The 21,269-nt window shown below is 43.1% G+C and overlaps 1 protein-coding gene across 1 annotated transcript in view; it reads right to left on the minus strand.

Annotated features, from left to right (window-relative positions):
- VWA8 (von Willebrand factor A domain containing 8) overlaps positions 1 to 21,269 on the minus strand; it is a 97,200-nt gene that overhangs the window by 44,778 nt on the left and 31,153 nt on the right. Inside the window, exons 17-26 of the mRNA XM_028738079.2 lie at positions 18,228 to 18,343; positions 16,075 to 16,181; positions 14,831 to 14,937; positions 14,098 to 14,169; positions 12,961 to 13,037; positions 10,298 to 10,373; positions 9,699 to 9,834; positions 6,854 to 6,973; positions 5,784 to 5,989; positions 2,546 to 2,697 (exon numbers count right to left, since the gene is read on the minus strand). Of these exons, the coding sequence (XP_028593912.2) occupies positions 2,546 to 2,697; positions 5,784 to 5,989; positions 6,854 to 6,973; positions 9,699 to 9,834; positions 10,298 to 10,373; positions 12,961 to 13,037; positions 14,098 to 14,169; positions 14,831 to 14,937; positions 16,075 to 16,181; positions 18,228 to 18,343 (1,169 nt within the window). The remainder of the gene's footprint in view (positions 1 to 2,545; positions 2,698 to 5,783; positions 5,990 to 6,853; positions 6,974 to 9,698; positions 9,835 to 10,297; positions 10,374 to 12,960; positions 13,038 to 14,097; positions 14,170 to 14,830; positions 14,938 to 16,074; positions 16,182 to 18,227; positions 18,344 to 21,269) is intronic.

Raw genomic sequence — 21,269 nt, forward strand, 5'->3', positions numbered from 1 at the left:
AAGTTTTTCAAACAGCTAAGAGATTCTCCAACTTTCAGAAATTTTCATCTTATTTTGTTCTAGTCTTAATCCTGTTTTACTGGTGAATGTGCTGCTTTGTACTGTGAAAATACATGGCTGCTCCCTCTGAGAAGGCAATGTTAGAAATGCAATTTCCAGATAAGCAAGGACTGTGTGAATTTCTGAGAAAGCACTCAGGCTGGTGAAAATGCTGAAAAATACTGCACTGACTGTCGCAGTCGTGCAACAATTATTGAATGAGCAATTAAAGGAAATAAGAGTGGAGCTGCATAAAATGTTAAATGTTAATTGGGCAACACTGAGGCTGGATAATATATACAGCCTTTGGAAAAAATACTGCTGGAGATTTGCCAGACCAGGAGAATGGAATGATATAGTTGAAGGCAAGGGATGATGAAAGTGAGAGGACCTCCACACAGGTGCCTGGAGGAATGAAACAGCCAAGCTATGATGTTGGAGGAGGGGAAGGGGTCCATGGATGGAAAGAGTAAGAAATATCCTGAGCTGGCAGAGATGAGTTGAGAATGAAAGAATTCTGTGTAGAATTTGGAATAAATCTCGAGGGGAAAGCTACTTACTCTCGTAACACGTTTGGGAAAAGAATGGAAAAGGAGGAAATGGAAACTCTCTCTTTCTATATATACATATATTTTCAAGGACTGAAAACAGTGGCCATCAGGAAATGGGACTGGAAGATATGGATTCGGATGTGAATTAATGATTATACAATAAGTAAATAGCTATCTATTATTGTCTTAACCATAGTGAATAAACCCTTGAGGAATAAAAAACAAGGACTGAATGTTTCTTAATATTGGAGGTCCAGTTGTGATGTCGGACTGGAGGACGACTACTGCTGACTTTTATATATAATAACATAATAACAATCGGGGAACCTCTTTTGGACTTCTTATCTGGAAGGAAAAATGAATAAACTTGAGATGCCCAGACTGAAGGCTGGAAAAATGTCACTTAGCAGAGGGAAGAACAGCTGGATAGTACCCTGGAGTAAATATTTGACTATTTTGAAGAACTCTTGTATATATAACTGGCAAATGGGTAGTTGGAAGTCCCTTTTCCTTTTCTTCTGGAAGAAGTGTCGCCACTGGAATTCATTGCTCCAAACCATGCTGATCTGGCCTCAGGCCAGCATAACATACCCCAGCTTCGATCCTAACCATATTCTGTGCCGGAACTGTACATATGAAGCTAACAATAGAAAGAGAGGTAGTTCCCAAACGCTTTAACAAGATTTTTGCACCCATATAGCCTCTCAGAGATCCAGATAACAGTCTCAACCGTAAGCCAACATTCACTTTTGCTTCTAATATTTCCTTGCCCTCAGTAACCCTTGCCCCAACATGCCTTCCGCCTTGCAGCTATGAATAAAATACAACGAGAACTGCCCGGCAAATGCTGGCTGTTATGTTATGTGCAGTGAGCACAAACAGTCCCCATCGTCTATGGCCAGGAAGGAGAGCAAATCCAAAGTTTTGTTTCGGATTACATTAACAACTGTAATTGATAAAAAAACAAATAAATGTAACTCCTAAACTATTGACTGGAAAGAGGCAACATGAACCTATTTCACCAATTTTAAAACAACTTCACTTGACTACCTGTTTGTTTCTATGCCCAATTCAAGCTGCTCCTTTTAATCTTTAGAATCCTAATTTTAATTTAGGCATGCATTTCAGATGGTATTTACTAACTAACTAACTAGCTAACTACCTGCCCCTTCACCTAGGCAGTTTCCATAAAAACCAATTTGCCTAACACCAGTGGTTTGTATGTATAAAGGGGAATATTTGTTTTTCTATAAATGGTTTTGGAAATTGGTTTGCAGCGCGATCTTATCCATGTCTACTCAGAAGTACTACTGAAATCAACAGGGCTTACTCCCAGGTAAGTCGGGATAGGATCACAGCCTTAGTAGTTATGACACATAAATTATGTGCATTTATTATATTCATAAAAAAAAACCTGACTGAAACCAGAGGAAGGCCACCCAAATCATGAAGCAAAATGGATGGCCTATAAGCAGTTTGTGGAGTTGTGGTTTTGCAAAGTACATGCCAAATGTCTGATGATGGGAATAAGTATTGAAATGCTAACTTCACTCAAGAATAAGTTACTCTTTGGACATGTTCCACAAAGTATTTTGAAAGGTTTGTGCAAGAATAGGGGCTAACATATTTCCCCACTATTGATAAAAAGAATTTGGATTTGCTACTAATTATGGAAATAAATTGCAAAATGATCATTCAATGAAGAGAAACCAAGAAGAACAAATTTTCCCCTTTATTGGATTCATTTAATCATACAAATCATCACTATTCATAATATAATACATTCACAATTTATACAAAATGCTGTAAACGTGCATAGTTAAAATAGTATAAATTAATAATAGTTCAATAATATATCAATCTGTTTTCAGGTATCAGCAATATTTGCTTCAAGCATTCAAGGCAGACAGGTTGATCTTAACTAGCAGCAAATATACAAGGTATGTTAGGCTTACTCCTTAGCCAGGTGTACATTGGTGGGTTTTGCTCCAATTGGGATTCCATGCTTATGCAGAGTCCGAATTAAAATCTCACGCATTTCGTTATTGTAGGAGTCAAAATCAAAGACATTTCTGACAACGTTGGCAAGCCCTTCTGTTGGAAATTTCTACAGAGAGGGAGAAGAGCACAAGATTAATGAGCTCCCCACGGACCGAGATGCAAGGTTTCACAAGTTCTGAGATGCACAAATGGAGTTCTAGGTAAGCAGGAACATCTCCACTCAATGAGATTCTGTGATAGGGATGCACATGGCAAGGCTGTTTCATAAGCTGAAGTGAAGGCCCATTGCTGGCATCTGTCCGTCTCGAGAGACAATGGGACAGACCGTCTGGGGGTGAAGTCAACTGCATTAACAGCACTGAAGGGACATCTCTGGGCATAGGCCTGGGTGGTGTGTATGGAGGTTCTGGGCTGCCAAGACGGCAAGGCTCCCCTCTCAGCCTCACTGATGTGGTCCAAAAGAAAGTAGAGCAGTGTGTTTGGCACTGGTGGCCACAGGAGAAAGCAGCCGGCAAGCACCTTCCCATTACCAAGACAGCTCTGTTGAAAGCTGCCCTCCCTCCAGCTACTGACTATCACATCTCCTCTACGTAGGCTCCCTGACTTGCTATGGACTTCAGTTGGTCGCCTCGGGACCTGGCAGGAATTTTTTCCAATTGGTAATTGGCATATACAGCCAGTTGGTTTTTCGCCTACCTCGTAGCAACTCGTCACAACTCCTCAGTATTGGCGGTTAGGCATTGGCAAGGGAGGGTTAAGTGGATGAGAGGGGGGAGGGAAGCGCCATCGCCTCCCCCACAGAAAAGGGTAGTCCGATAAAGGACTCCGGGGGGGCGTTGCTCTGTCCGAAGCCTATGGAGGTATGGGCCCAAGGCACGCCCCCAAGCGGTGACTCCGGGGGAGTTCCTAGTTGACGTGCCTCAGCAGGGCTCCCCCTACTGGTGGTTAACCCTTGCTGGTCTTCATGCAATCGGGCTGAAACCGGCTAGTCGATAGGGCCAATGCCTAAGCCAATACCGCTCATTCCTGTAATCAATAAAGTTGTGGCCTATTTCGCCCATTAACCTTATATTCTGGTGTCCTGTGTCTTTATTTCTTCCTGGGTGGGGGCGGGAAGTCGCCACGCAACCAAGACAGCTCTGTTGAAAGCCGCCCTCCCTCCAGCTACTGACTATCACATCGCCACGGCCAGTGTGAGAAAGCGACAAACCAACAACAAACAACACGATGACCAGTATGCTAGATAGCACTGCAAATCTTATTGCATAATATACACAATTTAGTACAAGCGGTGAAACTTTTTAGGCGTTCATGGTGCCAAAGTAGTAAGTGAATAACAATGTAGGACAGTCATCCCGGATAAACTGACTGTTTCGCTGGAATCTTCTTCAGCACAACCCACAGATTAGAAAAATGCACAAAGTTTTACTGCTTAGCCCACAGGATAGCATCTATTACTATAGACTTATTATACTTCTACAGACTTTCAAAGATTGACAGGCGTGTGTTCATTTGATTTCAAATATATCAGAGAATTTACAAGTGTACACATTTTGTTTTTGTTGTACTAAATTATGTATATTATGCAATAAGAATTGCAGTGCTATCTAGTATACTGGTCTTCATGTTGCTTGTGTTGTTTGTTGTGTTACGTTTGCAACACAGGGGTTTGTTGTCCTGTATTAGTGAGAGAACGCCTTCTGCTGTGGAAGCTCAATGATATGCTGAATAACGGAGAACTCCTTCCCAAGCTTCCTTTTTAACTCAGCCCTCCCAATCCCTATTCCTCTGGGGTCAAGCCTAAAAACATGGGATTATCTCATTTCTAATATTCATAAACTGCTCTAGAAGCCTTTGGCTGGAAAATGGGCAAATAGCTTTTATTATTTCATTCTGAACAAGCTACAAAGAACACAGGATAATTTTTCTGAACCTTCTGAGAAGAGCATTTTAGGTTGCAACCCTAGCATACTTCACAGGGAAGAAGCCCCATTGATCATAGCTGGCCGGACTTCTGAGTAAATATGTAAAGCACTGGTTTTCAACCAGTGTCCTGTGGCACCCAGGGGTGATTTAAGGAACGTTCAGGGGTGCCCCGGGGGCATCCTTTCATTAACTTGCAGCCCATATTTTCCTGCATTCTCTCTCTCTTTCTCGCTAAGCAAGGTTCAGGGGAGCTGGCAGCTTTAACTTGAAGCCATTATCTTCCTGAAATAAAACAGCGGCAAAAAAAGTGGAGAAACACTCTTGCACGATTGTTTTATCTTCTTAAAATCTGTTCCCCCCCCCAAAAAAAATAATCCTCCCCAGCTTCAGTACCTAACAGTTCCTTAGTTTTACACAGAGAGCTTGATAAATGCAAGAAAATAATAGGGTAGCTTGATCTTGTGTGTGCCCAGATGTGTGTGTGTGTGCTTTGCTGGCATGTGGCATCTGGAGGGATCAGAAGTTGCTTGGGGCTGATAAGATTGGCAACTCCTATTTTATGAGCTTGCTTCCACACAGAAGTGGCATGTCTACAAAGCGAATAAGAATAATATAATAATAATTTTTTATTTGTATCCCGCCCTCAGCAGCCGAGGACGGGCTCAGAGCGGCTAACATCATAAAAACATAAAACAGACATCAATTAATTAAAATGCATCTTAAAATTAATTCAGACAAGTTAAAATCTGGCCAGGTGACAATTATCAGGTTGGAATTGAGCGTGGTTAATACTTGCCAGGACCAACTGTTTCCACTGATCATACAAGGACCTGTGAGCGGGTTGGGGGCCTCCTTCGGGCTTGTTTTATACAAAAGAAAGTAAGTCAAACTGCGTCCTGCCCAAAGGCCTGGCGGAACAGCTCCGTCTTGCAGGCCCTGCAGAAAGATGTCAAATCCCGCAGGGCCCTGGTCCTTTACACGCATAGGAAAGGAGGAATCATCTGGGCACATTTTGTCTTGATTAAGAGGAAGTCAATCAGATTCAGGCCCCTGCTGGACTTGGGTTATCTACGACTAACCTAATTTCACTGCTTTCACTCTGGAACCAGCCACAGCCATTAAAACCACTTAGATGGGTCCTACAAACATTTTAGGCTTCACCAATTTCAATCTACTCTTCCGAACGATTTTTTGCAAGTTAAATGTCAGTATTTATCAGTGGGTCTGTTCCAAATCGCGCCAGTAGCAGGAATGTATATTCTGTACCTGTAAATGCTTGACTATATTCACTACTTCTCTCGTTGAGTAAGGATAGTTGATAATTCCTTGGTCGGCCAAGCTTCTGAGCTCTCCAAAAGCAGCCACCAGTTTCTGCAGGACTGGCTCAGGAACCGCAGGCCCGTATTGTCGAAGCATTGCAAGCTCAGAGCTTGGTTTGGGATTATCAATTGCATGGCAGCTAAAAATATCTCCTGGAATAAACAAGCAAGGAATGGAGAGAGTTGTGGAAAGGTTGTAGTATATAGTAATGGAAACCCTGAAGCTATGCAGACTCCACAAAGCCAGGTGTTGTTGACTCGGTTGAATTCCTGCACTGGAGGCGGAAGTCTCCGTTGAACCTTCAAACCATGTTGCCCCTTGTGCTATTCAAAGGGGTCTTTACGGCAAACGGTCCCTCCAGATACCTGTTGTCCAGCTCCAATGCATCTTTGTGTATGGAAGTTCGCCAGCTGCTGAGTGCTCTCCTCAGTGGGGACCATAGTCATCCAGTCCTCCACTTGAAAGTAGCTCAGGCAGAAAGGCTGGGAACAGATCCTTTGTATGAGATTTCCAAGAGCTAGCACCAGAGGAGATGCTATGAGCTTTCAGCAACCTGCTGCCCTCCCAGTGGGGTGCCAACTTCCATCAAGCCCAACACTGAGGAAGGTTGGGGTACATGGACCCACAACAGTCACAGAATGACAGTATTTGGACCCCTTCCTCTCATCCCAAATTACCTTATAACAATCCCAGAAACATAGTTCTTCTTGCGAACATTCTGAAAAAGTATGTTCTGCTATGTGCTTAGCCAAATACTTTTAAAGTCAAAATCCCTTATGCAGCCACTTTCCTGGAAGAGTCCATGTGTAATTCTCTTCCAAGTTTCAGATGAGAAAATGACCGACACAGCCTCCTATCGGAAAGGCTGAACAGATTTCTTAAAAAACAGCCTGTTTCCTGTGTATCTTTTCTATCAGGAGGACAAGTAAAGCAAAGCTTATATTTTCCATACTGAGGTCTGTAGAAAACACAGTTATTGTTGTTGTTGTTGTTGGTTTATTAAGCACTGCGCTTACCTAGTGTTCCAAAAAAGTCATTGCCCAAAAACGGAAATCCAGGTCTGTTTGCTAGAACGATCATTCTGAAATCTGGATGAATTACCACCACATTTTCTCTTCCACTCACACTAGCAGAGTCTAGAAAATACACAGTATATATGAAATGATCTGCTTAACTCTACAGTGAATATAACCCAATATCATTAAAATTTTGCAATAGAATGCCCCAAAAGTAAAAAATGTATAAAATTATGCATTTTGTTATAAATACATTTAAATACATATTTAAATATGAATTTTCATACAGATTTTTTAAAAATACTTGGTGATTAGTAAATGTAGTTATGAATAACCAAATGAAAAATTCATATGAACCATAAGCATTTTGCTTCATCTATCCCTACATTTCCCTTGAACAATGTTACATTTTAAATTTTACTGATTCTACAGCATTCTCTCCTGCTGCCAAACTATTCCATTCAATTCCAGTCTAGAGAAACTCAACTGTTCAACTCGTTCTCTTCATAAAAAGGTAGAGGATTTCACCTTTTCCAATCCTGCAGGCCCACACCAAGCAAACTTATGACAAGCTAACTGTCTCTATTAACACTCTTATCTGAAACACTTATTAAACCACAGAGCCTAAGGTTTGCCGATCAGAAGGTTGGCGGTTCAAATCCCCACGATGGGGTGAGCTCCCGTTGCTCAGTCCCTGCTCCTGCCAACCTAGCAGTTTGAAAGCACGTCAAAGTGCAAGATGATAAATAGGTACCACTCCGGCGGGAAGGTAAACGGCGTTTCCGTGTGCTGCTCTGGTTTGCCAGAAGCGGCTTAGTCATGCTGGCCACATGACCCGGAAGCTGTATGCCAGCTCCCTCGGCCAATAAAGCGAGATGAACACCGCAACCCCAGAGTCATCAATGACTGGACCTAACGGTCAGGGGTCCCTTTACCTTATGTAATAAAACTAATATCCATTAGTGCAGCACAGTGATCACCACAGTCCAATATAAGCACTTCTTTGTTAGACAGGCACACCTGGTTATAATTTTTTAGCTAACCAATATGCCAGTGCTCTGAATATAGCAGAGGTTTTCAACCTTTTTGAGTCCACGGCTCCCTTGACCAACTACATTCTTTTTACGGCTCCCCTGTAGGGCTCAGGAGCCCAGTTATGTCACCACTTGCCTGCAGAGCCTTTCAAGCTTTTCTGAACCACCCCTCCATCGGAACACACCTGTGGTGCACACACAGTCCCCAAATGGAGACAAACCTCTCTGGGCATCTTCCTGATGAAGAGCAGCCCAAGATGTCCATAAATATTCAGCCCCAGTGCGCACCAGCGACACATATCCAAAGATATGTGCACGCAAAATCAGCAGAGTATAGCAGAAACGAAGTGGAGCTTTGGTGTGTGCATTCTAAGTATTTATTAAGCAATATATACAGGACAAAGCAATCACTTCTTCTCTGAGAGAGAGAGAGAGAGAAAGTACTGTATTTTTTGCTCTATAAGACTCACTTTTTCCCTCCTAAAAAGTAAGGGGAAGTGTGTGTGCGTCTTATGGAGCAAATGCAGGCTGCGCAGCTATCCCAGAAGCCAGAACAGCAAGAGGGATTGCTGCTTTCGCTGCGCAGCGATCCCTCTTGCTGTTCTGGCTTCTGAGATTCAGAATATTTTTTTCCTTGTTTTCCTCCTCCAAAAACTAGGTGCGTCTTGTGGTCTGGTGCGTCTTATAGAGCGAAAAATACGGGTAAGTACAAAAGTACAATACAGCGGAAGAGATAAAACTGACTTCCGTTCTCATACTTTCCAAGCCTGGAAAGTAAACACAGACATGTGATATAGCAGTCACACATCCAGCAACAGAGGAGTGAAATGCTGACACCCCCACCCCAAAGAGAGGTGCCTCGCAGAAGCACCATTAGCCTGCGGAGCTTATAGCCAGGGCTGCAGCAACAAACAGCTGTGGAAGCCTTTGGGAGGCAGAGACATGAAAGATGAAGGAGGGAAGGAAAGAGGGACAGAGGCCAGTGTTTGCTAATCTCATATATTTCCATTTTAATTCCTTAAGGCAACAATCCTAAGGCATGAGGAGCTGAAAATTAAGAAGGCACGTCTGCTGGACTCTTGCTGGCAGAGTGGAAGTGAGGGGCAAAGGGAATACAATCTGTGCTCCTCTGTTCTTTTTATTTATGTTTTTTTTAAAAAAAACCTGGAATGAACTCCAACAGTATTTGGGCTGCATTAATTTATTCCTTGAATAGAGGCATGTTGTGGGACTGGATCCTTTGGATCCATGCATTCCCTAGAATCCCTCCAAATCACCCTGGAAAATCCCGTCTTGAGTTTACTGACTTCAGAGCTCTGACCTCAATAGGACAAATGGCATGGAAGCTGCTGTGGTGGCAGCAAAATGGTAGCCGGGTCTCCTTTTCTGAAGGTGGAGCTGTCTTTCTGCCTCTGATGTGGCACATCCAATGCTTCTTATGGCCCCTGGGACCAAAGATTTGCAGAGCCGAGGCCTTTTTCCCAGAACTATTTAAAATAAACTTGCAAGCTATCCAGCCCAAGACCGCAGCACTGGCTGGTAGTATTAAAAATCTTTGTTTCCTAGGGCAATGCATTCTTATTATATAATTATTCTGATATTCTCAAATATACATTAATAATAAGAGACAGAGAACAAGAACCTAATGTACCGTCTGAGTGTTTGCAGCCTAAAAGCTTTATTTTCTTTGGTAAACTATATTTAGATAGTAATTAATGACCAAAAGAAGGCCCAAACGTTGGAGAAATGTGCTATTCGTTAATCTGCAACAAATGCAACTGCTGGAATGCTGTGTTCAGGGGTTTACTTACCGGCAACAAGGCGCCTTCCATCAGACAGAATCATTTCTCCACTTTCCACCAAGGTTTTCAAAATGCAGGTGACATTTGTTGGGGCCTTGTCTGCCTCATCAATAACCAGAATGTGCCCCTTTTTGACAGCTTTCACCTGGAAAACGTTAAATGGCACGCGCATTGGAAAAGAAACTGCACAACTCTGGATGCACTTTGATAAAGATATAAATTTACTACCTGCGCATTTGTCACAGAGTTCACATTTTTGGGTATTTAAGAGAACACATTCAATGGATTGTTTTCTCCACTTCTCCGTGCTGCCTTGAAAATTTGTTCCAAAGCATTGGGGCATCTTCTAGAACAGCATGGAAGGTGATGTGGGAACCGAAGGGGGAACTAGGGGGAAATGCCTCCCTTTCTCTTCTATTAGCAGGAACTTCTGCCAGATCAAAGGCCATTTCAACTTACTTGTTTTGAGGGCTAGAAAACTTACTTTGAAAAGAAACAGGGCATTCTTAGATTTGTAATGATGTATTTCATCTCAAGATAAGGACTTGGACCCAACAATGAATTTTAGTGAAGAACTCATATACTCAAATGCACAAATGTGGACTTACTAGTGGAGAATCCTCATAGACAATATGACCATCTTTAACCGAAGGCTGAAGCGTAAGACTCTGCACGGTCGTGTCTCTAAGATAGCAAAACATGCACAAGTCAAAAAGGGAATTAATTTATTTTTATTTCAAAATATCAGACTCTGTTTTTCACTTAGAAACCACCCTAGAAAGGGCACTGAGCTTTACGGAAAAATGCTTTCATCACAAAATTGGTGTGGAAAAGGGAACCGAAGTTAGTCTTATCAGGGACGTTATACTCTGTTTCACCACCTCAAGATGATTTTTCAGTTAGCAATCCCTTGTTTTAATGAGTAGAAGAGATCATAGAATCATAGAATCATAGAGTTGGAAGAGACCACAAGGGCCATCGAGTCCAACCCCCTGCCAAGCAGGAAACACCATCAGAGCACTCCTGACATATGGTTGTCAAGCCTCTGCTTAAAGACCTCCAAAGAAGGAGACTCCACCACACTCCTTGGCAGCAAATTCCACTGTCAAACAGCTCTTACTGTACTGTCAGGAAGTTCTTCCTAATGTTTAGGTGGAATCTTCTTTCTTGTAGTATGGATCCATTGCTCCGTGTCCGCTTCTCTGGAGCAGCAGAAAACAACCTTTCTCCCTCCTCTATATGACATCCTTTTATATATTTGAACATGGCTATCATATCACCCCTTAACCTCCTCTTCTCCAGGCTAAACATGCCCAGCTCCCTTAGCCGTTCCTCATAAGGCATCGCTTCCAGGCCTTTGACCATTTTGGTTGCCCTCCTCTGGACACGTTCCAGTTTGTCAGTGTCCCTCTTGAACTGTGGTGCCCAGAACTGGACACAGTACTCCAGGTGAGGTCTGACCAGAGCAGAATACAGTGGCACTATTACTTCCCTTGATCTAGATGCTATACTCCTATTGATGCAGCCCAGAATTGCATTGGCTTTTTTAGCTGCCACGTCACACTGTTGGCTCATGTCAAATTTGTGGTCAACCAAGACTCCTAGATCCTTTTTACATGTACTGCTCATGCCATTCAGCATTATTTAACAACCTTTGAAAGCTTTAATCCCTTTCCAGTCAGAATCTTTCCACTCCAATGCATTATTTAGGACAAACAAGTTTCAATTTTGCAAAGTTGCCCCCTCTCCCCTGGTGTTCTCCATACACAATAAACCTAGAGAAACAGTTTTGCTTGTCCATGCATGTTTTTTATGCCTGGGTTGCCAAGATGACACAAAGGGCTTCAGGGACGCCTGCTTTAACTCTGGACAAACCCCAAATCCCTCCAAGGCAACCTGTCTCAGCTTGGAATTCATCTAATGCACCCTCCTGTTCAACATAGAATCAGAGAATTGTAGAGTTGGAAGGGACAACAAAGATCTAGTCCGACTCCCCTGGAAGGCAGGAATCTTTCATGGGAGAGCGCGACTTCTCCTCTTCCCACCCACTGGACTGAATAACTCTAAAGAGAGCAAAAGAGCAGGACTTTCAGCCATTTTGCATTTGGTTTTTGGTTTTACAACGTGGGCTGCAAAATGGCTGCTTCTGCAGCTTTCCTGAACGGAAGGGTCAAAAGTTCAAAATAATGTTCAAGGGGATGTTTTGCTCAGGAAATTCTGCACAGGATGTTAAAAGGTTTAGATCAGGAACGTGGCAATTAGGGGAAAGAAAAACTTAACTAACAGAAACTTACTCTCCTTTGGTGATTGGCTAAAAAGGTCGAGAAGGGGAGTGAAAATATTGTTTAGGAGTTGAGCTGGAAAACAGAAGAGGTAATTAAAGGACCTGATCAGCTGAAATGGCTGAATTGAAGGGGAAGGAAACAGGAGAGGATCATGAAGAGACTCAGAAGCTAAACTGAGGGATACAAGTTGATAAGCATTGCTTCACCGAGGGAAACATGCTAGAGCACATAGATCTGGGTGCATTTGTCTCTGTTTATTAGCTATTCATTCTTACGGGTGACTGCTCAAACTATTCAACTCACCTCTTCCTAAAATTATGTTCTCAAAAATTGTTTAATTTGTTGTCTCGTTAGAACTTTAAATGCAGCACATTTCCTGTGACCTTGTTATTCACTCCAACTCTAAATTGCTATAAAAAAATTTCCTTCCAGTAGCACCTTAAAGACCAACTAAGTTAGTTCTTGGTATGAGCTTTCGTGTGCATGCACACTTCTTCAGATACCTGAAGAAGTGTCTGAAGAAGTGTGCATGCACACGAAAGCTCATACCAAGAACTAACTTAGTTGGTCTTTAAGGTGCTACTGGAAGGAATTTTTTTTGTTCTGACTATGGCAGACCAACACGGCTACCTATCTGTATCTAAATTGCTATATCCCTCTATCCAGTACTGGAAGTAGGTTGGGCCAGCTAAAGGGATATTTACTGGAAGCATCTATAACATTTCACCAGCCATGTGTCTGAAAAATCCCGTATAATTTATAGCAAAGCCCAATAATTGAGATAATAAAATTTATATACCAAGTGTACAAAAAAAGCATCAAAGCTGTTTACAAGAACAAAACAATAAAATGATCAGTAAAAACAGTTAACATCAGTTATTTAAAACATTTAAAAATGATTAAAATCAATGATAAGCTAAAAACAGGTTAAACAGGTGCCTACCTGATTGTGAAGTCATGTAAAATGACTACACTGCCCCTCTTACCTGTGCAGTTGCAAATACTCTCTTGGTCGATTGAGCAGGTGAAGGAATCTGTCAACCACCTTATTTTTCCCCACGCCCTGCAGAAAGGAAAACCATTCCATTCCTTAACGGCAAATTAATGCAACAGGATTAAATATTCTTTACAACCAAGGAAAACCAAACCCCAACCATGGAAAAATGATTAATAAAAAGCAGTGCTCGTACTGTACGTAGAAACAACATTTTTTTTAGCCCTAGTTCGCACAACACAGTCAACAATGGCTTCCTGGGACTGTGGGAACATGCTGACTTCCAGAGAGGAGATCCTTTCCAGCGCCTGCAGTAGCTAACTCAAGGTTCGGCTTTGCATGTCAGCTGAAGCTGGGCTCATAGTAGTTAAGGACTTCCCTTGCAAACAACGAGCTGTAGGTTTGTCCTCAGCTACCATTAATGATGAAGGAGGAGAGCCCAGCTATGAGCCTGGGTTCAGATAAGCAGACTAAAGGTACCCATGACCATTAGGTCCAGTCATGGATGACTCTGGGGTTACGCGCTCATCTCGCTCTATAGGCCGAGGGAGCCGGCGTTTGTCCGCAGACAGCTTCCGGGTCATGTGGCCAGCATGACTAACCCACTTCTGGAGAACCAGAGCAGCACACAGAAATGCTGTTTACCTTCCCGCCGGAGCGGTACCCATATATCTACTTGCACTTTGACGTGCTTTCGAACTGCTAGGTTGGCAGGAGCTGGGACTGAACAACAGGAGCTCACCCCGTCGCAAGGATTCGAACCGGCAACCTTCTGATCGGCAAGCCCTAGGTTCTGTGGTTTAGACCACAGCGCTACGCGCCTCCAGACAGGGGCTTTGCTGCCACCCTGCAAAGCATTGGCTATCTCTTCCCTGGAGCCACACACTTTTTAACACCGCCTTAGTTTGCTTATTTTTCCAAAGCTCATTGTGAGACCCAAAGCTCATTCTGAGGGTAATATTCAAAATAATTTTAAATCCTTGGATGCAAGGTTTTTTCCTCATGTACAGTAACAGTGGACTTTTCAGTGTCAGTCCTCTGTCAAATTATCCAGGTCAGAGCTTTCAATAAATACTAATTACAGTAAAACAAAAGCACAGGCTAGCAAGAAATATTGGGTTGCTCTCACCTGGTTGCCAACCAAGAGAAGGTGTTCGCCAAGCAAAAAGTCTTTTAGCATATCTTCCATCACCATCATATGCTAGAGAGAAATTAAAACTGCTTTGTAAAACTTGAAACAACTTAGTAATGGCGAGGCAGCAGGAAAAAGTATTCTATAGCTCTTGAATGTGCATGTGTAATTTTTTGGGGTGTTGGTGATGCACAGTTGCCACACCCATTCAGAGAGGCAATAATATATGTTTTCTTTAATTACACATTAATCTATATCGGTAAGAATTTAAGAACTGATGTTGATTGGTTCAGCTATAGGTACGTCTAGCTCAGTAATGAATCTATTGAATAATACTAAAACTGATACTGATAATAATAATAATAATAATAATAATAATAATAGAGGCATAATAACAGTGGCTGTCCTTAATGCACAGCAGAAAAATGCAAAATCCACTGCTAGGAAGGTGAACTAACACATCAATGAATGGAAGAAGGAACCTCCCAATAAACTTCCTACGTGGCAAATGGGACTTGAAGTGAAGAAATTAGGAGTGCCATTTCTTGCTGGAAACAGCCAAAGAAACCTTGTTAACAAAATTATTCGGTGCCGATGTATTTAGCCAGAACATTAGAATAATATTTGAAGTGTTTTAATCACATTAGAAAAGGATGGCGGAGAAATCTGGTTGTAAGTATTTGTTATTAAAATCTTGGCCGAAATAGGTCAGTGAGAGATCAGCACTTACTTGGGTATTTTCATAGAAGAGAACATCGGGCACTTTCATCTTCTCCAAGGGGTTATAAATCGGGATTGTGACTGCCCCAATCTTCAGGGTTCCCGAGTCCACTTCACCTGGAGGTTTCATACAAACCACATATATGCACAACTATATCCATTCAAAGTGCAATGGAAATATTTGATTTTAGCAAAGTCGTGGAGGTGGGGAACATAAGATACATTGAGACTTGTCATTATGAAAGCTTGATTTTGAGAATGGGCATCTAGCTAGAAAACATGCTTATCAGGAGAGTTGTGCATTCTAAAACCTAGAAACTATTTAGAAACTAAATACCGTGTAGACATATGATGCCGTGACTTGTCTTACATGCTTGTTACTACTTTTAGAGTTACAACAGACCTTCCAGGTAGCAGAAAGGGGAAGAGGCCACGTTTTAGGGAAGTGTGGGGGAAAAGCAGCTCCATGCGATGGCTCACCGGTCAATACGTTTTTTGGGGGGTGGGGGAAGGAAATGTGGTTCTGAGAAGAAAAAAGTGGTTCTGAGGTGTGCATTTGAGGAGTTTAGAGATCCGAATTGGAGGTCTGCTCTCAGCAATGAGCTGTTCACTGTGCTTTGGCACTATTCTGGTTGGCCTGACTGCACTTGAATACTTTCCATTTAGCTTTTGCGTTTCCCTTTGCTTAGAGAAATGGCTGCCATAGCAAACCCTCAGAGTACAAGGGTAAAAGGTAAAGGTACTCCTGAACATCAGGGCCAGTCGTGACTGATTCTAGGGTTGCACGCTCATCTCGCTCAAGAGGCCGGGAGCCGGCACTGTCTAAAGACACTCCCGGGTCACGTGGCCAGCGTGACGAAGCTGCATCTGGCGAGCCAGCACCAGCGCTGCACACGGAAACACCGTTTACCTTCCTGCTAGAAAGCGGTCCCTATTTATCTACTTGCACTTAGGGGTGCTTTCGAACTGCTAGGTGGGCAGGAGCTGGGACCGAACGACGGGAGCTCACTCCGCCGTGGGGATTCGAACTGCCGACCTTTCGATCAGCAAGTCCTAGGCTCTGTGGTTTAACCCACAGCGCCACCCGCGTCCCTATAAATACAAGGGTACAAGTACGCAAATGGCATTCTAGGAGGTAGTGGGATTGAAACACTGAATCATGACCTGTTTATCCTAAAGTTCACTTTAACAGAAGAAGCAGGGGGTGGAGGGGGGGGGGGGAGAGAGAGAGAGAGAGAGATGACCGCAGCTTACAGCTATAGCCTTTCCCCTCCATTTCCAGAGTTTCAATGGAGCTTGCTTCAATTCCAGAGTCCAGCAGATTTTTATGTAAAGCAGATTTTGCAAGGTTGGGTAAAAACCTAATGAGACAGAAATGGAAGAAAGTTTATTTTCGGGTGGGGGGGGGGAATAATCAACAATATTTGCAATTCTCCAATACGGAGAGACAAGACCATAGTGCATTGTGGTCCTAGAATACCACCCACATATTTGCCTCAACCACTTCAGATGTGTCCACTGAAATGTGTTTGTGTTTGAGCATGAATCTTAGACACTATGTCATGGGAGAGTAAGCTCTCAGATTTCTTTTCATTGCTCTAATCCTTATTGCAGCAAAATGCACCCAGATTATAATGAATACATTAGTTATTTAAAACAACACTAGCCAAGACAAAGGTCACAAACCTATTTACTGGGGGGCTGTAGAGCACAGGGAGGGAACTTCCAGTGTACAGACTGATCTTGGCCAGTGAGACAATTTCCCCCAAGCCCCACCCTCCTGCCCATCAGGTGACATCACTGGGCGGCATCAGCTGATGGGCAGGAGGGCGGGGTTCAACCCAGTTGGGGTCTGCTTCTCAGACATGTTCCCTGCAAGGGAGCAGTTGTGCCCTGCCAAAGCGAGACAGACTGAACCTCTGCTCACTGATTCTATCATTTAATTTCTATACCGCTTAATATATTAAAAACATCTCCAAGCAGTGTACATAAAAGAAGCAACAGCAGAGAGCTTGAACAAAATATTGCAAAAAGACACATTACCTATAGAAACAAAGTTAAAGGTAAAGGTAAAGGGACCCCTGACCATTAGGTCCAGTCATGGACGACTCTGGGGTTGGGGCGCTCATCTCACTTTATTGGCCGATGGAGCTGGCATACAGCTTCCGGGTCATGTGGCCAGCATGACTAAGCCGCTTCTGGCGAATCCAGAGCAGCGCACGGAAACGCCGTTTACCTTCCCGCCGGAGCGATACCTATTTATCTACTTGCACTTTGACGTGCTTTCGAACTGCTTGGTGGGCAGGAGCTGGGACCGAGCGATGGGAGTTCACTCGGTCGCGAGGATTCGAACCGCCGACCTTTCCGATCAGCAAGCCCTAGGCTCAGTGGTTTAGACCACAGCGCCACTTGCGTCCCAAGAAACAAAGTTAAAGGTAAAGGTAAAGGTACCCCTTCCCGTACGGGCCAGTCGTGTCCGACTCTAGGGTTGTGCGCCCATCTCACTTAAGAGGCCGGGGGCCAGCGCTGTCCGGAGACACTTCTGGGTCACGTGGCCAGCGTGACGAAGCTGCTCTGGCGAGCCAGCACCAGCGCAGCACACGGAAACGCCGTTTACCTTCCCGCTATAAAGCGGTACCTATTTATCTACTTGCACTTAGGAGTGCTTTCGAACTGCTAGGTGGGCAGGAGCTGGGACCGAAAGACGGGAGCTCACCCCGCCGCGGGGATTCGAACCGCCAACCATACGATCGGCAAGTCCTAGGCACTGAGGTTTTACCCACAGCGCCACCTGCGTCCCTAAGAAACAAAGTTACTAATATCTAAATCAATCTCAATTCAATTTCCTTCTGGTGCACCCTCCCTCTCAGCCACCAGGGCCCAAACAAACTCTCAGCTCACCCACTAGGAGAAGACTTCCTGGAAACTTGCTTTCTATGGGCAGGCCCAAGGTGGGTGGTCCTTGCTCAGGCTGCCCCTCGCTGGGTCCCACTCAGCTGCCCTCTCCACACCCCTCTCCACACTTCAGCTACTCTTTCTGGCAACCCTGACATTATTAGCTGTGAGATTATCTGATTGCATTACATGTTTTTAGATGTTTTCAATATTGTAACACATTCTTAGATGTTTCCAAATGTTTTAAATGTGCTTTTATTTTATTTTTAATTGTACTGTTTTCTCACTTTTGTGTTTGCTGCCTTTGACTGAGAGGAAGCACGGGATATAAAGTTAAGAAACAAACAAATAATTCTGTCTTCACCCTTTTATCGTCATAAAGTGGAATTCAGTTAAACAAAAAGATCAAAAGCAATATCTGGAATTTTCAGATTGTTAATAAATAATGTATTTGAGTTGTTAAAGTAAACACAGTAATAATAATTCACAACCGTAATAATGCAAAAATATACCTGGAAAGACAAGCTTTATTGACAGCATCATAGAGTCTTTCATCTGGGTACTGAGATAGACGCCGACAAATTCTCAATAGCTGCCGTGTAGACAAGGATGATGCCAATGACTGAGCCTAGCCAAAGTAAAATTAATTTTATTCAGCATTTCTTAATCAGTAACGCCGGAGGAAAACGGCTTAAATCCCAAGCTGCCCATGGTTACGCAACTGACACCAGCGCGCAATTCAATCACGTCTCTGCTTTAAGTGCTATATAACTTGAAAAAATCCACTATTTAAATAAAAAATACAGTCATACTTTGGGTTACAGATGCTTCAGGTTGCGTGTTTTCGGGTTGCGCACTGCGCCTAACCCAGAAGTACCGGAATGGGTTACTTCTGGGTTTTGGCAATCGCGCTTTGCACATGCGCAGAAGCGCCAAATCGTGCACAGACGATTTGCGAACTCTGCACGTTGTGAACGTGCCTCCCGCATGGATCACATTCACAACCCGAGTGTCCGCTGTACCATAAATTCACAGTGATGTCAATTACTAGATCTCAACTGAGGAAGTTCAAGCATCAAGACTTGAGAATTACATCAGCGCTAACATTAGATATGGTTAACCAGAATTCCCTCTTAAATGGAGTTTGAAATTGGAGTTCGAAGCTGATTAGCAAACTCTGGTTGGCCTTAACAGTGCCAGTTCAATGCACTACCAATGTTAATCCCATCAAGTGAAGTGAGTGGGGTGGTCTGGCGAAGAGCAAGTACACAATCCCCTAGCCTGCCTCTGAGTCCTTAACTGTGGCTAAGAGATCCCTGGGGTTATGCCAGCATGATAAACTATAAGAACAATCCATCGAACTCCAGATGTTACACGGTGAGTACAGCACAATGTGAACCAGTAAGAAGATAGCAGCAAACATACAGTGGTGCCCCGCAAGACGAATGCCTCGCAAGATGAAAAACTCGCTAGATGGAAGGGTTTTCCGTTTTTGAGTTGCTTCGCAAGACGAATTTCCCTATGGGCTTGCTTCGCAAGACGAAAAAAATTCTGGGTTTGAATTTCTGTGTGGTGGGTGGCTGGGGGAACAGTTGGGGAGGGGTTTGCAAGAATCTGGAAGCTTGTGTGGTTTTTTTCTGCATTTTTATGATTTTCTGTGACCATTGGGCCACTCTGCTGTTTTTTTAAAAAAATTCTGGGTTTGAATTTTGAAATGCTCTTTACAGTATGTGTGACTTTAAAGAGCAGTTAATAAACTCTTGTTGTACCAAATTTGGCTTTGTTTGGACTTTTTTTTGACCATAGGAACGCATTAATTGATTTTCAATGCATTCCTATGGGATTTCGTGCTTCGCAAGACGAAAAATTCGCTAGACGAAAAAACTCGCGGAACGAATTAATTTCGTCTTGCGAGGCACCACTGTACTGCAGCTTCTCTCTCAAATACCTGCACTAACAGAGCAATACCATTTGTAGCGCTTTCCAAAGCCATAGTGTTTGGGATAATATTAATATATATATGTATATATATATATATATACATATACACACACACACACCCCACCCTTCCCGGTTTTAAAAACCAGGCTCAGGACGGCTAACAGCAAATATAAAAGACTGATTAAAATGTGACTTTAAAACAGCATAAAATACAACATAAAATGCGGCATCAATATCAATAAAATTCAGGGGTCATTTTGGAGAAATGAAAAAAAAAAAACACCCCAGTCAGTAGACATCGAATGATCACCAGGGCTAACTGGCCAAGTTGGTCCTACTAGGGCCAGCAAGGAGACCAGGGAAGAATTTAAATATGGGGTCCCAGAAAGGGTGTCTTCATAGAAGAGGAAAGGGGAAAAGGGAAGAGAGAATTGGGCTAATTCAAATTGAAGCCCAGGCGGAATAGCTCTGTACAGAGCATTCCACCAGGTCGGAGATGTCACTGAAAAAGCCCTGGCCCTGGAGGAAGATAGTCTGGTTTCCTTAGGGCCTGGGACCTTTAAGCTATTATTATTCATGGACCTTAGGGTCCTCTGCGGGACATACCAGGAGAGGCGGTCCCATAAGTACGAGGGTCCTAGGCCGCATAGGGCTTTAAAGGTCAAAACCAGCACCTTAAACCTGACCCTATATATTTGTGGCTTAGAAGAGACACTGAATCCATTTATACAGTTGGCTCTCACTCTCCTCAAACAGCAAATTTGCACTAGTTAGCTTTTAAAATATATATATATAAGTTAACACTGTAGAGCAGAACTGCTCACAAATTCACATCCATTTGTTCTCAGCAAACTTTGCTTTTCTCCAGTGGCCAAGATGCAAGCAAATTACAACTATTTATATGAGCATTTTCTACATGGAACAGAAAGAGACTCTGGAAAATGTAACATCTGGCAGGGACATTCAAGTTCAAGATATAGGTCATGTTTAAAAGCAAGAGTAATTTGTGTATTGAACAGGTTAGCGACCAAGTTCATGCCCTGCCATTATCGCTTTACACAAGGGTAAACATGCATCTGGAACCCTATGGGGGGAGTGAGCAGCTATATTGTCTCCCTGACGCTGCATGAGCCATCAAGGATTGTATACCTAAGGCGTACATTTCAACTCGCAGCACAAGAGGGCTATTTATATCTTTCTGCAGATGTCCTGTCACTATTCATCTGTAGGAATCTCCCCTCGGTCCGAACTGTGACTCACTTCTGACGTGCAGGCCTCTGGACATTTTGAAATTTCAAAACGTTATCCCTGTTGAGAGGCCCCACTTTTCAGACTCACAGTATGTCAGAAATCTGTATCTATGTGAAGGGCCACATAGATTTTATTTTTAGATATAGCAGATTTGGGTGCTAATTAGGCATTAAATGAATAATACATTGATTTTTTTTTGCCCTTCAAAACTACAGTGGTATCTCGGGTTACATAGACTTCAGGTTACATATGCTTCAGGTCACACACTCCGCTAACCCAGAAATAGTGCTTCAGGTTAAGAACTTTGCTTCAGGATAAGAACAGAAATCGTGCTCTGGCAGCGCGAGGCCCCATTAGCTAAA

The sequence above is a fragment of the Podarcis muralis genome, chromosome 8, assembly GCF_964188315.1.
Source record: "Podarcis muralis chromosome 8, rPodMur119.hap1.1, whole genome shotgun sequence".
NCBI lineage: Eukaryota > Metazoa > Chordata > Lepidosauria > Squamata > Lacertidae > Podarcis > Podarcis muralis.